A 13,368-nucleotide genomic window follows, 5' to 3' on the forward strand; every position below is an offset into this window, starting at 1 on the left:
AAAAAAAGAAAGTTTGGAAGAAAGGAGAAGACTAGAGTCCATTCTTCTTACTCCCAAAACCGAACCCTTCTCTTTGATTTCGCATCAGATCTACTCTCTTCTCCCATAAATCTATTGGATTCTTCTCCGCTGAGAACCCCCATGAAGGAATCAGATCTGACCACCGAACCCATCGCCCAGAACCTAATCAAGCTAATCAGCAATGTCTGCTTCTCCGTCTTCGTCTTCACCGTCCTCATCTTCACCGTAATCGCCGTCACCTACCAACCACCAGATCCATGGCTCGAATCAGCTCCTGCGCTTACCAAACTCCTCACGGCCAACGAAAACGCAACTTTCAAAATCGACGGCTCGATGCTCAACACCGGCGAAGACATCGCTTCCTCTCCGATTTCACCTCCGGCGAACTCCACGGGACCCGTCACGGAGGCGACGATCGAGCTATCGGAGGAGAAGATCGGGAACATGACGGTGAACTCTTCCTCTGTGGATTGCGACGATCTGAAAGTCGTGAACTGCTCAGATCCGAGAGTGCTCGTCGCTGTTCAGAGATTCAATCTGAGAGTTTTCAAATCGATTGTCTTCTTAGAGTATGAAACTCCCGTCAACGGTTCGAAACCCGACGAGTGCGATGTTTCTTGGAGATTTAGGAACAAAAAGGAGAAGTCTTGGAGGAGATACAGAGATTTCAGGAGGTTTAAGTTTGCCTTCGGTGAGAATTGTACTTACGAAGTGTTTCACACTAGTGGTTGGCACTCTGGTGTTAATGCTCGTAGGTTTAGGATCAAGCCAAGAGGAGGCGGCGGCGGTGGTCCGAAGGCTCCCCGTGGCGCCGGCCGTGATCCGGAGATCAATGATACGATACCGACTCTTGGCTCTCAGACGAATTTCAGGAGAGGGAAGTATCTGTATTACTCAAGAGGTGGTGATTATTGCAAGGGTATGAATCAGTATATGTGGAGTTTCTTGTGTGGGTTAGGAGAGGCTATGTACTTGAACAGGACTTTTGTTATGGATTTGAGTTTGTGTTTGTCTTCGAGTTATAGCTCAAAGGGGGTTGATGAGGAAGGTAAGGACTTTCGGTACTACTTTGATTTTGAGCATCTTAAAGAATCTGCTTCTATTGTTGAGGAAGGTGAGTTCGTAAGAGATTGGAAGAAATGGAACCGGTCGCATAAGCGGAAAGTTGCGGTTAGGAAAGTTAAGACGCATAAAGTGTCGCCTCTGCAGCTAAGTAAAGATAAGAGCACGATTATATGGAGACAGTTTGATGCACCTGAGCCTGAAAACTATTGGTATAGAGTGTGCGAAGGCGAAGCTTCAAAGTATGTTGAAAGACCGTGGCAGACGCTGTGGAAATCAAAGAGGCTGATGAACATTGTCTCTGAGATTAGTGGGAAGATGGATTGGGACTTTGATGCGGTTCATGTTGTTAGAGGCGAGAAAGCCATGGACAAGAAGCTATGGCCGCATTTGGATGAAGATACATGGCCTGATGCGATTTTGAATAAGCTTAGAGGATTGGTTCAACCATGGAGGAACTTGTACGTCGCGACTAATGAACCGTTTTATAATTACTTTGATAAGTTGAGATCTCAGTACAAGGTTCACTTGCTTGATGATTATAGCTACTTGTGGGGGAATAACAGTGAGTGGTACAATGAGACGAGTCTATTGAACAATGGGAAACCAGTTGAGTTTGATGGGTACATGAGAGTGGCTGTTGATACAGAGGTGTTTATTAGGGGGAAGACACGTGTTGAGACGTTCAATAACCTTACCATGGATTGCAAAGATGGGATCAATACATGCTGAAGTTGAACAATCAGGTTGTGATATGTTTCTCTGCCATTTCATTTTTATATTTGTTTTGTTTTTTGTATCCAAACCAGTTATATGCTTTTGTTGTTGTTGCCTTGTGTTCTTCTAGCAATTGATGTTATTGGTGGGGGCGAGTGTATGTAACGTTTACATTTGGTTATACAAATTTCTTAAATCTGCAACTTCAGCGACAATTTCTTGAAATTTTGATACACATGTCTAGCTTCTGAAAGCAGCGTATAAAAAGCTACGGGAAGACGACGTTTGCACAGTATGTATTATTCTTTTCTGTTTTTGTCACAGAGTTGTGAATATATCAGGATTAGGAATTTTAACATGGACAATTCTTCTAAATAGACAATTTTCAAGTTTTGATCATAAAAATAGATCATGAAGAAGAAAATGACTAAAATGTTTCATTTAATAGGTAAAAAGACCTTAATACCTTAGATATATATAAAAAACAATTATAGTTTTAGATTATATGTTTTCAAATTAGAACTTTTTTATAATTTTTTTTTCTGAAGCTTTCTTTTTCGAAATTCTTTTTTTTTTTTTTTTCAAATTTTATTTTTGTAATTCGAAAATACTTTTTGAAACTATTTTTAAAATTTTTATTTTCAAAATTTTAATATTTATTTTTTATTTTATAAAATTTTAAACTTCAATCTCAAATCTCCACCCACCCCTTAGGTCATGATTATTGGGGGTCCTTGCTCTTGGATCCTTAATACACATATATTTGTATTAAGGACCCAAGAGCAAGGACCCCCCAATAATCATGCCCTTAACTCTAAACCTTAAGATTTTGATTAGTTAACTCTAGGGGTATAAATGTATATTTATCTCTTTAATGAAACATTTTGGTCATTTTAATCCTTAAAATCTATATTTGTTACAAAAACTTTTTTAGTGATATTCTATGGTATTTCTCTTCCAACATAGTTTGAAGGGAAATTGAAACCTATATCCTAGAAAAGAATTATAACTGTCCATAACAACCCAGTGGCTAGAATGTTATGTATATTTTATGTAATACTACATTGCTTCCTTAGTCAATCAGAGCAATTTGATCACAAAAGTTTATCTTTTTTTTAAGGGCTTTTTGCAAAAGTAACTCAAAACTTGAAGTCAAACAGAAAACTAACATTTTCTTTTGACTTTTTTTTTTTTTGAGATTTTAACCCCACACCTGCATTTTATCTACGAAAATGCCATTAACATTTTGTTTTTTTTTTTTAGTCGTCCAGCTGGGAAGACTTTCCAGACGCCTTATTATAAGTCGTCTAATAAGTCGTCCAGATGGAAGACTTTCCAGACGACTTAATTAAGTCGTCCGATAAGTCGTCCAGCTGGGAAGACTTTCCAGACGCCTTATTATAAGTCGTCTAATAAGTCGTCCAGATGGAAGACTTTCCAGACGACTTAATTAAGTCGTCCGATAAGTCGTCCAGCTGGGAAGACTTTCCAGACGCCTTATTATAAGTCGTCTAATAAGTCGTCCAGATGGAAGACTTTCCAGACGACTTAATTAAGTCGTCCGATAAGTCGTCCAGCTGGGAAGACTTTCCAGACGCCTTATTATAAGTCGTCTAATAAGTCGTCCAGATGGAAGACTTTCCAGACGACTTAATTAAGTCGTCCGATAAGTCGTCCAGCTGGGAAGACTTTCCAGACGCCTTATTATAAGTCGTCTAATAAGTCGTCCAGATGGAAGACTTTCCAGACGACTTAATTAAGTCGTCCGATAAGTCGTCCAGCTGGGAAGACTTTCCAGACGCCTTATTATAAGTCGTCTAATAAGTCGTCCAGATGGAAGACTTTCCAGACGACTTAATTAAGTCGTCCGATAAGTCGTCCAGCTGGGAAGACTTTCCAGACGCCTTATTATAAGTCGTCTAATAAGTCGTCCAGATGGAAGACTTTCCAGACGACTTAATTAAGTCGTCCGATAAGTCGTCCAGCTGGGAAGACTTTCCAGACGCCTTATTATAAGTCGTCTAATAAGTCGTCCAGATGGAAGACTTTCCAGACGACTTAATTAAGTCGTCCGATAAGTCGTCCAGCTGGGAAGACTTTCCAGACGCCTTATTATAAGTCGTCTAATAAGTCGTCCAGATGGAAGACTTTCCAGACGACTTAATTAAGTCGTCCGATAAGTCGTCCAGCTGGGAAGACTTTCCAGACGCCTTATTATAAGTCGTCTAATAAGTCGTCCAGATGGAAGACTTTCCAGACGACTTAATTAAGTCGTCCGATAAGTCGTCCAGCTGGGAAGACTTTCCAGACGCCTTATTATAAGTCGTCTAATAAGTCGTCCAGATGGAAGACTTTCCAGACGACTTAATTAAGTCGTCCGATAAGTCGTCCAGCTGGGAAGACTTTCCAGACGCCTTATTATAAGTCGTCTAATAAGTCGTCCAGATGGAAGACTTTCCAGACGACTTAATTAAGTCGTCCGATAAGTCGTCCAGCTGGGAAGACTTTCCAGACGCCTTATTATAAGTCGTCTAATAAGTCGTCCAGATGGAAGACTTTCCAGACGACTTAATTAAGTCGTCCGATAAGTCGTCCAGCTGGGAAGACTTTCCAGACGCCTTATTATAAGTCGTCTAATAAGTCGTCCAGATGGAAGACTTTCCAGACGACTTAATTAAGTCGTCCGATAAGTCGTCCAGCTGGGAAGACTTTCCAGACGCCTTATTATAAGTCGTCTAATAAGTCGTCCAGATGGAAGACTTTCCAGACGACTTAATTAAGTCGTCCGATAAGTCGTCCAGCTGGGAAGACTTTCCAGACGCCTTATTATAAGTCGTCTAATAAGTCGTCCAGATGGAAGACTTTCCAGACGACTTAATTAAGTCGTCCGATAAGTCGTCCAGCTGGGAAGACTTTCCAGACGCCTTATTATAAGTCGTCTAATAAGTCGTCCAGATGGAAGACTTTCCAGACGACTTAATTAAGTCGTCCGATAAGTCGTCCAGCTGGGAAGACTTTCCAGACGCCTTATTATAAGTCGTCTAATAAGTCGTCCAGATGGAAGACTTTCCAGACGACTTAATTAAGTCGTCCGATAAGTCGTCCAGCTGGGAAGACTTTCCAGACGCCTTATTATAAGTCGTCTAATAAGTCGTCCAGATGGAAGACTTTCCAGACGACTTATAATAAGTCGTCTGCGCAGTCTTTTGGATTGAAGTAAATACCTGACTCAAGATAGCAGCTTTCATTGATCTGCGGCCTCTGCTGCCCTCGTAAGCCAGTATCGGTGGAGACGGACTGTCTGCTCTGGGACCACCAATACTAGCACCCAATTCCGGCATAGCTGTGTACGTCTAGACCTGAAGAACTTGTATAAACCCATCCACGGTGTAACAGCCAGCAATTTCTTTGTTCCACAAAGAGTCCATCAGCACCTTAAACGCGACTCTCCCCCATGGATAATTCTCAAACCGTTCTAAATCCATCACTAGCCTTGCCAGAGTAGATCGTGTAGCGGTTGAAAACTTTCTCCCTTCAATGAATCCAGTGAAGATGGAGAGGTACGCGAGCCGCTTGCGATCTTCCCTGGACCAATCCCCGCATCTCTTCAGTGCTGCTATTATCTGATCAGTAGTTGGCCCAGCTTCCAGATGAACTCCCAGCATCCCCCAGAAAGAAACCATCTCTGGGGTAACGTCACATTTTGGTGTCTCAAGGTCCTCGATGTACTCGCAGTTTAGACCAGTGAGGTTTTCAAACTCTAACAGTGAAAACCTCAAAGGTTCTGGACCAACGAGAGACCACATCTCATACTTCTTCTTAATGTCCAGCTTGAAACTGAGCATGTAGTGAACCAGCCTTGAAGCCCAACCAAATCCCTGCTCCTTGAACTTGATGAAAACTCCCAAACTCGACTCCTTGAGCTCTTCAAATTCGTCATCAGTAAGAGCTTTCCTAAGAGCAGTATGCAACTTGCTGTTATCCGTATGATACGAAATGCTATTGTGGGCTTCTGGTTCTTCCCCTGATGTGTATAACCTACGGGGGAGTTCTGGAATATCCATCCTTTTTGTCTGCAAAATAATCAAAGACAACAATATAAGTCCAGACGACTTAGTAGACGACTTAAATTACTTACAAGTCTTCCAGTCGCAGAAGGAGTTGGAGTACTCGTCATTGCGGTTATAGATCTGAAAAAATAAACGTGAAACGGTGAGAATGAGTAAATTGATAGAGACAACGTTTTATGTTCATCTTTTCCTCGAGATTGATGACTTAGCGGCGTTAGGGTTTACAGAGAAACGGCGCTAAGGTTTACAGAGAAGAAGCGGCGGCGCTAGGGTTTAGAAGAAGCGGCGGCGCTAGTGTTTAGAACGTTGGTGACCACGGTGGCGAGGGCGACGGTTTGTTCGGATATAGTGGAAGCGGCGGCGCTAGGGTTTAGAGGAATCGGCGGCGCTAGGGTTTAGAGGAATCGGCGGCGCTAGGGTTTAGAGGAATCGGCGGCGCTAGGGTTTAGAGGAATCGGCGGCGCTAGGGTTTAGAGGAATCGGCGGCGCTAGGGTTTAGAGGAATCGGCGGCGCTAGGGTTTAGAGGAATCGGCGGCGCTAGGGTTTAGAGGAATCGGCGGCGCTAGGGTTTAGAGGAATCGGCGGCGCTAGGGTTTAGAGGAATCGGCGGCGCTAGGGTTTAGAGGAATCGGCGCGGCTAGGGTTAGAAGAAGCTGCGGCGACAACGGTGAGAATGAAGTGAGATAGATAGCCGATGTTGAGAACGATGGTTTGTTCGGAAATCGTGGGAATTCGAAATCGCCTTTGAGAGGGAGAACTGTTAGGGTTTCTGAATTTCGCGAAAAATGAAACAAAAAAATAAAAATCACCTTATATATTGGGTAAATAATCCGGTTAGCTTTAAAATTACATTGGTAAACTTTAAGGTTTGGTCCGGTTTAGACGACTTATTCTGGCTGATAATGTACAACAGACGACTTAATATTTAGTCGTCTGTTTTCAGACGACAAAATATTAAGTCGTCCTAGACCCTAAAATGAACCCCTAAACTAAAATGACTAGATTAACTAACTAACCACGTTATAAAATCAAATTATACTTAAATAGTGTTTACTATACACAGAAATGAACACGCATAAGTAATTTTAAAAATTTTCAAAAATGGTTTTAGTGCTTTCCAAAATCTAACCCTAAGAACACATACAATACTACAACATATGTTGATGAAACATAAACTAAAGAATATCATGACTCACTACTTTCACTCATCTATGCTGAAAACAATTGAAATTTGTTATATCTTAATTTATACCTCCTAAGACATATGTTAATTACATAATTCCCATTTTTCACTTATCAAAATATTTTTTACAAAATTTTTAAATTATGTTTAAGACTAACTGTCCAGACGACTTTCAGTTAAGTCGTCTGGACGACTTATTTTCAAGTCGTCTAAACAGACGACTTGCGAGGGGTAGAAACGTAAAAAAAATTCCGTTTTTTTGTTTGGTCACAAGGGGATAGTTGTAATTTCAATAGTCTTTTAGGTTACTTTTGTCTTTGACCCAAGTTGGGGTATTGTTTTGGGTTTGACTCCAAGTTTTGAGTCACACTTGGCAATTCTCCCTTTTTTTAAATGAAATGTTATATTATTGGTTTAAGAATCTTTTGATCATTTTGTTTCGTCAAAAACTCATTTGGCGCTTATGACTAGCCTTTATGGACTCAAAGTTTGGCTGTGTGGATTAAAGTTTTAAATGGTGACCACGAGAATGAGTGAAAATAATGAGTTTTTTATTATTTTTTACAATTTACACCATTTACATTAATATTTATTACCTATGATTCTTTGATATTTCTTAATATTTAAAGAATAAAAAACTACAATTATTCATTATCAAATTAGGAGATGAATAGATTTTTCTCTTATTCTTTTCCCTTTCATTCATTTACTTCTTATTCTACGTATTTCTTTAATGGTTACCGGTTAAAGCATGGGTGAGGGTTTCTAATTTTTTTTTTTTGGTTTTATCTGATTTAAAAAAAAAAAAATTAAAACGGAACCAATTGCAGACCGCCACGTGTCGTGGAACCCGCAAAATAGTGTAACAAACTGTCCAAAAGCGATCCGTAACTGGGAACTTTGGAACCCACACCCTTATTTGATGCAGAAACCCATTTTGGGTTCCGCGATAATCATGCTCTTAGAACCTAAAATTTCCAAATACGGTAACAGAAATCGCTTGACAAAAATCTCAGACGAGTGAAGGAGCGAAGACATAAAAGGAAGTGACAAGGTGATATGTAAAGAGAGAGAGTTCGCGACGAGGTTTGTAGAGAGAGAGTTGGCGAGGACAAAAAGGGGGGGGGGATAGAGAGAGTAAGATGGTGAGGAGAAAGAGAAGGAAAAAGAAGAGAAGAAGGGAAGCAAGAGATAGAGATGGCGAGGAGCAGAGGCTTGTGGAAGCTTCCATATAACTTTGAGTTTTTGCATAATTTTAAGAAAGTTATTTCATAAAAACTGTTTAGTTCTATTTTATGAAGGCTGTTTCGTAAAATGTCAAACTTTATCATAAATTATTTCATAAAACTGTTGAGTTTTGTTTTATCATAAATTATTTCATTTTCGAGTTAGTTTTATGGAAGTTATTTCGTAAAATCTGCTCAATTTTATTTTATGAAAAAAAATTCGTAACACATTGTCGAGTGTAAAATACTGTTTGATATTGTTCTCCCAGACTATTTCGTAAAATACTATTTAGTTATTTTACGAAAGTCTTTATGTCAAACATTTTCGATAGTAAGACTGTTTTGTTAAATCTTTGATTTGTTTAGTTATATGAAACCTTTATCGGATAACTCATGTTCGCACAAATCTGTGATGTTAAGTTTTTTGGGAAAGTTATGTTAAAGATGTTCGTACAACTTTTGCGTATCATCACTAAGTTTGCACGACATATGCAGGTAAATTGTATCGACTTTTTTGTCTCGGTCCTCTTGACGACACATTTGGCTATGATGTAGTAGTTCTAGCCGTTGATATTGATAGGAAGGACTTTTACCCCAACATGCAACATCTTAGTTTTCTAAAGGAATTAAGACGGAGATGATCAGAGTGAGTTTGTGGATCGTCTAAATAATGTCGTTACTTTAATTGGACTTGCTTTTGGGACTATCTTCACCCACAACAACTATTTGAAAGGAAAATGAGGCGATCCCACTTAAGCGATATTTAAAGTTAACATTTATTTATCTAAAACATTACATCTCGGTAACATTTAGAATTTATTAATAGAGAGAAATACATAGTTTCCTCAAATAGAGCTGACAAAGTCATTATCATCGACCATATCCATGATCTTGGGTTTGGAATTCACCACCCTACAATTCAGTCTAATTTCTCCTTGTTTCCCTGTTGAAGGTGAAAGGTTTCCCATCCTTGTCATTGCGTCCACGAACGCATTGAAAAATTTATCTTGACCATCAGAATATGCTCGGACTAAGGGGATAGTGTCTGAAGCATCAGGGCTAGAGAACAACTCTTGGTCGCTCTGGATAAGACCCTTGTTTTCTTTAAGATTCACATAGTATTTGTTATCAAAGAGTGTCGGAGTACGTAAATCGAAATCCACCAGTATACTTTGGTTTCCATTGCGAGGACACTGTTTTCTGAGCGTACTGAGGTATGATTTATCAAGGGTTGGATCAGGTGAACCGGAACCACTGAAGTTGTATAGCCGGTCCATTATGAACCGACATTGGTTTTTCCCAAAAGTGTGACCACCTAGCCAAAGAAAAGTATCAAAAGAATAAATAAATAAACATGGAGTTATTATTTGTTCAAAATAAAAAAACATGGAGTTATTAATGAGTGCAACTTTTGTTATTTTTGAAATTTGTAGCGAGTACTGAGTACGTACCAGAGAGAGCTACCAGATCAGAAGGACGGTCGAGTCCAACGGTTTTGAAGCTATCCTTTAGTTGTTTAAGATTAAAGAATGGAGCTGGAAGGTTTGTATTAGCAAGATCCATAAACCCTCTTAAACTATCTCTTCTTCCACTTGCAACCTTCCATGAGGGACCTCCTGCCTATTATATGTTTAATATAAAGTAAACAATTATGTTTGATCTTAGTATTAGTTATCTTCTAAGTAAAAAGTGGTCTAGAAACCGCTCTTAATGACAACAAGAATTATGTATATTAGAGCTGTGTTGTAAAAATATGCATACCAAAGTGACAGACTGTTGAGCCGCGATAGTGAGCAAATCAGCACATGAAACGGTTTTAGGACATGCTTTCTCCACGGCAGCCTTCATTCTATCGATCACATCGAACCCACGAGCTGAATTTGCGTTCCCAAACGCATCTTTTTCCGTCCTAAACGATGTTGTGTTGTCTAACAATATCGATGCATCACATCCCTTTTGCAATGTTTAAGTCACATTTAGTCAAGCGCCACATTCATGGTTAAATCACAACATCTTAGCATCCGTAAACTGTACCGCGCTATCACTGTTAACTTATTCAACAACTTGAAACGTATATTTTTATGCTTTTTATTACTGATATTTTTCATACGTAAATAATATACTTCATACTCTAAACATGGATCATTGAAGTATAGTAAGCATTACCTGGGTGTTCGATGTTTCTAGGCGTTATGGTAGACAAAAATATTCATATATAAATAGAGAGTTTCTCAGAGTCTATAACTAACTTCTCTCGACCCGATGAATTATGGTAGAAAATACAATTGTTTGTGGTTGTTAGAGAGTATATATGTGACTTTTTTATTTTGAGCTTCCTAATCGATCTATTTATTTATCTATCTATTTATCTTATTATTTGCGAATATTTTTTCCGATTCAAATTCTCATGTTAAAAATTAGACAAATTAATGACGTTGTTACCCTTAATAAATTTTTATATATAACTTATTATATAACTAAAACGAACTTTATATCAATAATATTAAATTTATATGTTATATTAGATAATTGATTATGAACTAATATCATAAAATTGTCAAAAATAAAAACATTCTTTAAAAAAGGATAATTCTTATACATATTGTGTTGTTATCCAGAAATACTATTTTAATTATAAAGTTAAAAATTTAAGATATGAAACAATTCGTAGTTAAATATTAATCAGTCAAAAACTATTTGTATAAAGAAAATTTCTAAAAAAATTCTATTATGTGAGTACTTTAAAATTTCAATAGAATAATAAATAAATAAATATATATATATATATATATATATATTGATGAAAACTTTGTCGTACATAAATAATTTAATATTTGATTTAAGTTTTTTGACAACATAAACAATAACTAATCATATCAGTTTTTGAATTAATAAAACATAAACTAATAAGTATTCATAAAAAGATTGTACCCGCATTGCGGGCAAAACACATTGTTATTAACTAGTCATCTTTGATTTTAACAAAAGAAAGAAAACTAATCATACATCTTTGAATATGCTTTAACGAAGGAATCATTTATCCAAATATTTAATTTATTTTAATTATATTTAAAAGGATAAAATGGTTTATTTTTTACGAAGTATTTTTTTCTCTGATTCCAGCCCTCACGTGAAAAGTTAGACAAGTTAATGTCGTTATTACCCTTAATAAAACTTTATATATAACTTATTATATAACTAAAACTAATTTTACATCAATAATATTAAATTTATATGTTATATTAGATAATTGATTATGAACTAATATCCTAAAGTTTTCAAAAATAAAAACATTCTTTTAAAAAGGATAATTCTTATACATATTGTGTTGTTATCCAGAAATAATATTTTAGTTATAAAGTTAAAAAAATAAGATATGAAACAATTTGTAGTTATATACTAATCAGTTAAAAACTATTTGTATAAAGAAAATTTCTAATGTGTGAGAATTTTAAAATTTCAATAGAATAATAAATATATATATATTGATGAAAACTTTGTCGTAGATAAATAATTTAATATTTGATTTAAACTTTTTGACAACATAAATAATATCTAATCATATCAATTTTTGAATTAATAAAACATAAACTAATAAATATTCGTAAAAAGATTATGCCCGCATTGCGGAAAAAACAATTAGTTATTAACTAATCATTTTTTATTTTAACAAAAGAAACAAAACTAATCATGCATCTTTGAATATGCTTTAACGAAGGAACCGTTTATCCAAATATTTTATTTATTTTAATTACATTTAAAAGGATAAAACGGTTTACTTTTATAAAAAGTCTATAGGAAATATTAAAAAACAATAACACCATTAAGTAGTTATCAGATGTATTATAATCATTGAATAAAAGATTATATATCCATTCAACAGAAATATAGACTCCCCTAATACTGTTTTTTGTTCATTGTTACTAGTACTACTACTTTAGCTATAAAAAGATAGCCGCTTACAATGAAAGTAATAAAACCATTAAGTAGTTATCAAATGTATTATAATCATTGTGAATAAAAGATTATATATCCATTCAACAGAAATATAGACTAATACTGTTTTTTGTTCATTGTTACTGGTACTACTACTTTAGCTATAATAAGATAGCCGCTTACAATGAAAGTAATTAAACAGTTATTTTACGTGAGCTGAAAAAGTTATTTGATCGTATACGTGATTATTATGTTAAATCTGATTGTATCTTACATTAACAAAGCAGTCGTGGAAGTGAAGGCGAAGGATGCTTGCTGCGATGCGAGGATCTGATCTTAGTGCATTCACAATGGTATTGGTTACAATGTCAACTACTTGTGGACATGTTTTGTCATAAAAGGAAGGGCTTAGTTGAGCATGAGACAATGTTAGGTGAAGAAAAAGAAAAAAAACTCCCAGTTTAAACGGGGTTGTCAAATCGTAGGATGAAGAGGAATGCATTTTATTTGGTCTCGACGACTATTATTTGGTTAGGTTTGAGTTGTGTGAATGAAGTTCATGATAACGAATCCTTTTATAGGAAAAAATGGTCTAGCTTGGAGGCTTTTCCTGATATATGTAAATTATGCAAGTGGTGTATATAAAGAGAACATACATTGGATGTGACCGTAAAACTTTAGCATAAAAAACTTTGGGTAATGTAGAGTGTAACCACTTTTTCCATGTGAGTAGAAATATATTAAACGATAAAATTTTCTCTCTAATATTTACTCTAATACAACCTACCAACCACATTCGTTTGAAGAAATATAGTGACATTTGTCGAATAATTTGTAACGTCCCGACCGTCCACGGTTAATGGGCCACCCACACACGCTCACTCGGCCCGTGGGCCCTATCACGTTTAACGGGCGGTGCGTCAATTTTCCGAAGACCTGAAAGTCTTGTTTACTGACTCTGCAATGACATTTTCCCGTGCGTTTGCCTCACTTGCATGGTATGGCAAATTACTTTCCGATAAATCATCCATCATTTTACTACTCCAGCCCAAGCACACTTAACTTTGAAGTTCGAAACGGACGTGTGTCGGAAAAAGTAAGTCAACTTTAGTGACATAGGTAGCCAAATCAGTCCTCTTAAACCTTTCCATA

At 36.7% G+C, this 13,368-nt stretch overlaps 2 protein-coding genes across 2 annotated transcripts; one reads left to right on the forward strand and one right to left on the reverse strand.

Moving 5' to 3' along the window:
* Nucleotides 1-2,015, forward strand: LOC106335481. The gene has a single exon (XM_013774012.1). The coding sequence runs from the start codon at nucleotides 142-144 to the stop codon at nucleotides 1,813-1,815; it is 1,674 nt and encodes a 557-aa protein (XP_013629466.1). The 5' UTR covers nucleotides 1-141; the 3' UTR covers nucleotides 1,816-2,015.
* A 7,025-nt stretch (nucleotides 2,016-9,040) lies between these two features.
* LOC106332075 (peroxidase C2) lies at nucleotides 9,041-12,770 on the reverse strand. Its single transcript, XM_013770539.1, has 4 exons — nucleotides 12,491-12,770; nucleotides 10,042-10,233; nucleotides 9,732-9,900; nucleotides 9,041-9,595 (listed from the first exon to the last, which is right to left on the reverse strand). Exons 1-4 carry the CDS (start codon nucleotides 12,716-12,718, stop codon nucleotides 9,126-9,128), a joined length of 1,059 nt encoding a protein of 352 aa, XP_013625993.1. The 5' UTR covers nucleotides 12,719-12,770; the 3' UTR covers nucleotides 9,041-9,125.
* Nucleotides 12,771-13,368: the final 598 nt, after the last annotated feature.

This window comes from Brassica oleracea, chromosome C3 (genome assembly GCF_000695525.1).
Source record: "Brassica oleracea var. oleracea cultivar TO1000 chromosome C3, BOL, whole genome shotgun sequence".
In the NCBI taxonomy this organism is placed as follows: domain Eukaryota; kingdom Viridiplantae; phylum Streptophyta; class Magnoliopsida; order Brassicales; family Brassicaceae; genus Brassica; species Brassica oleracea.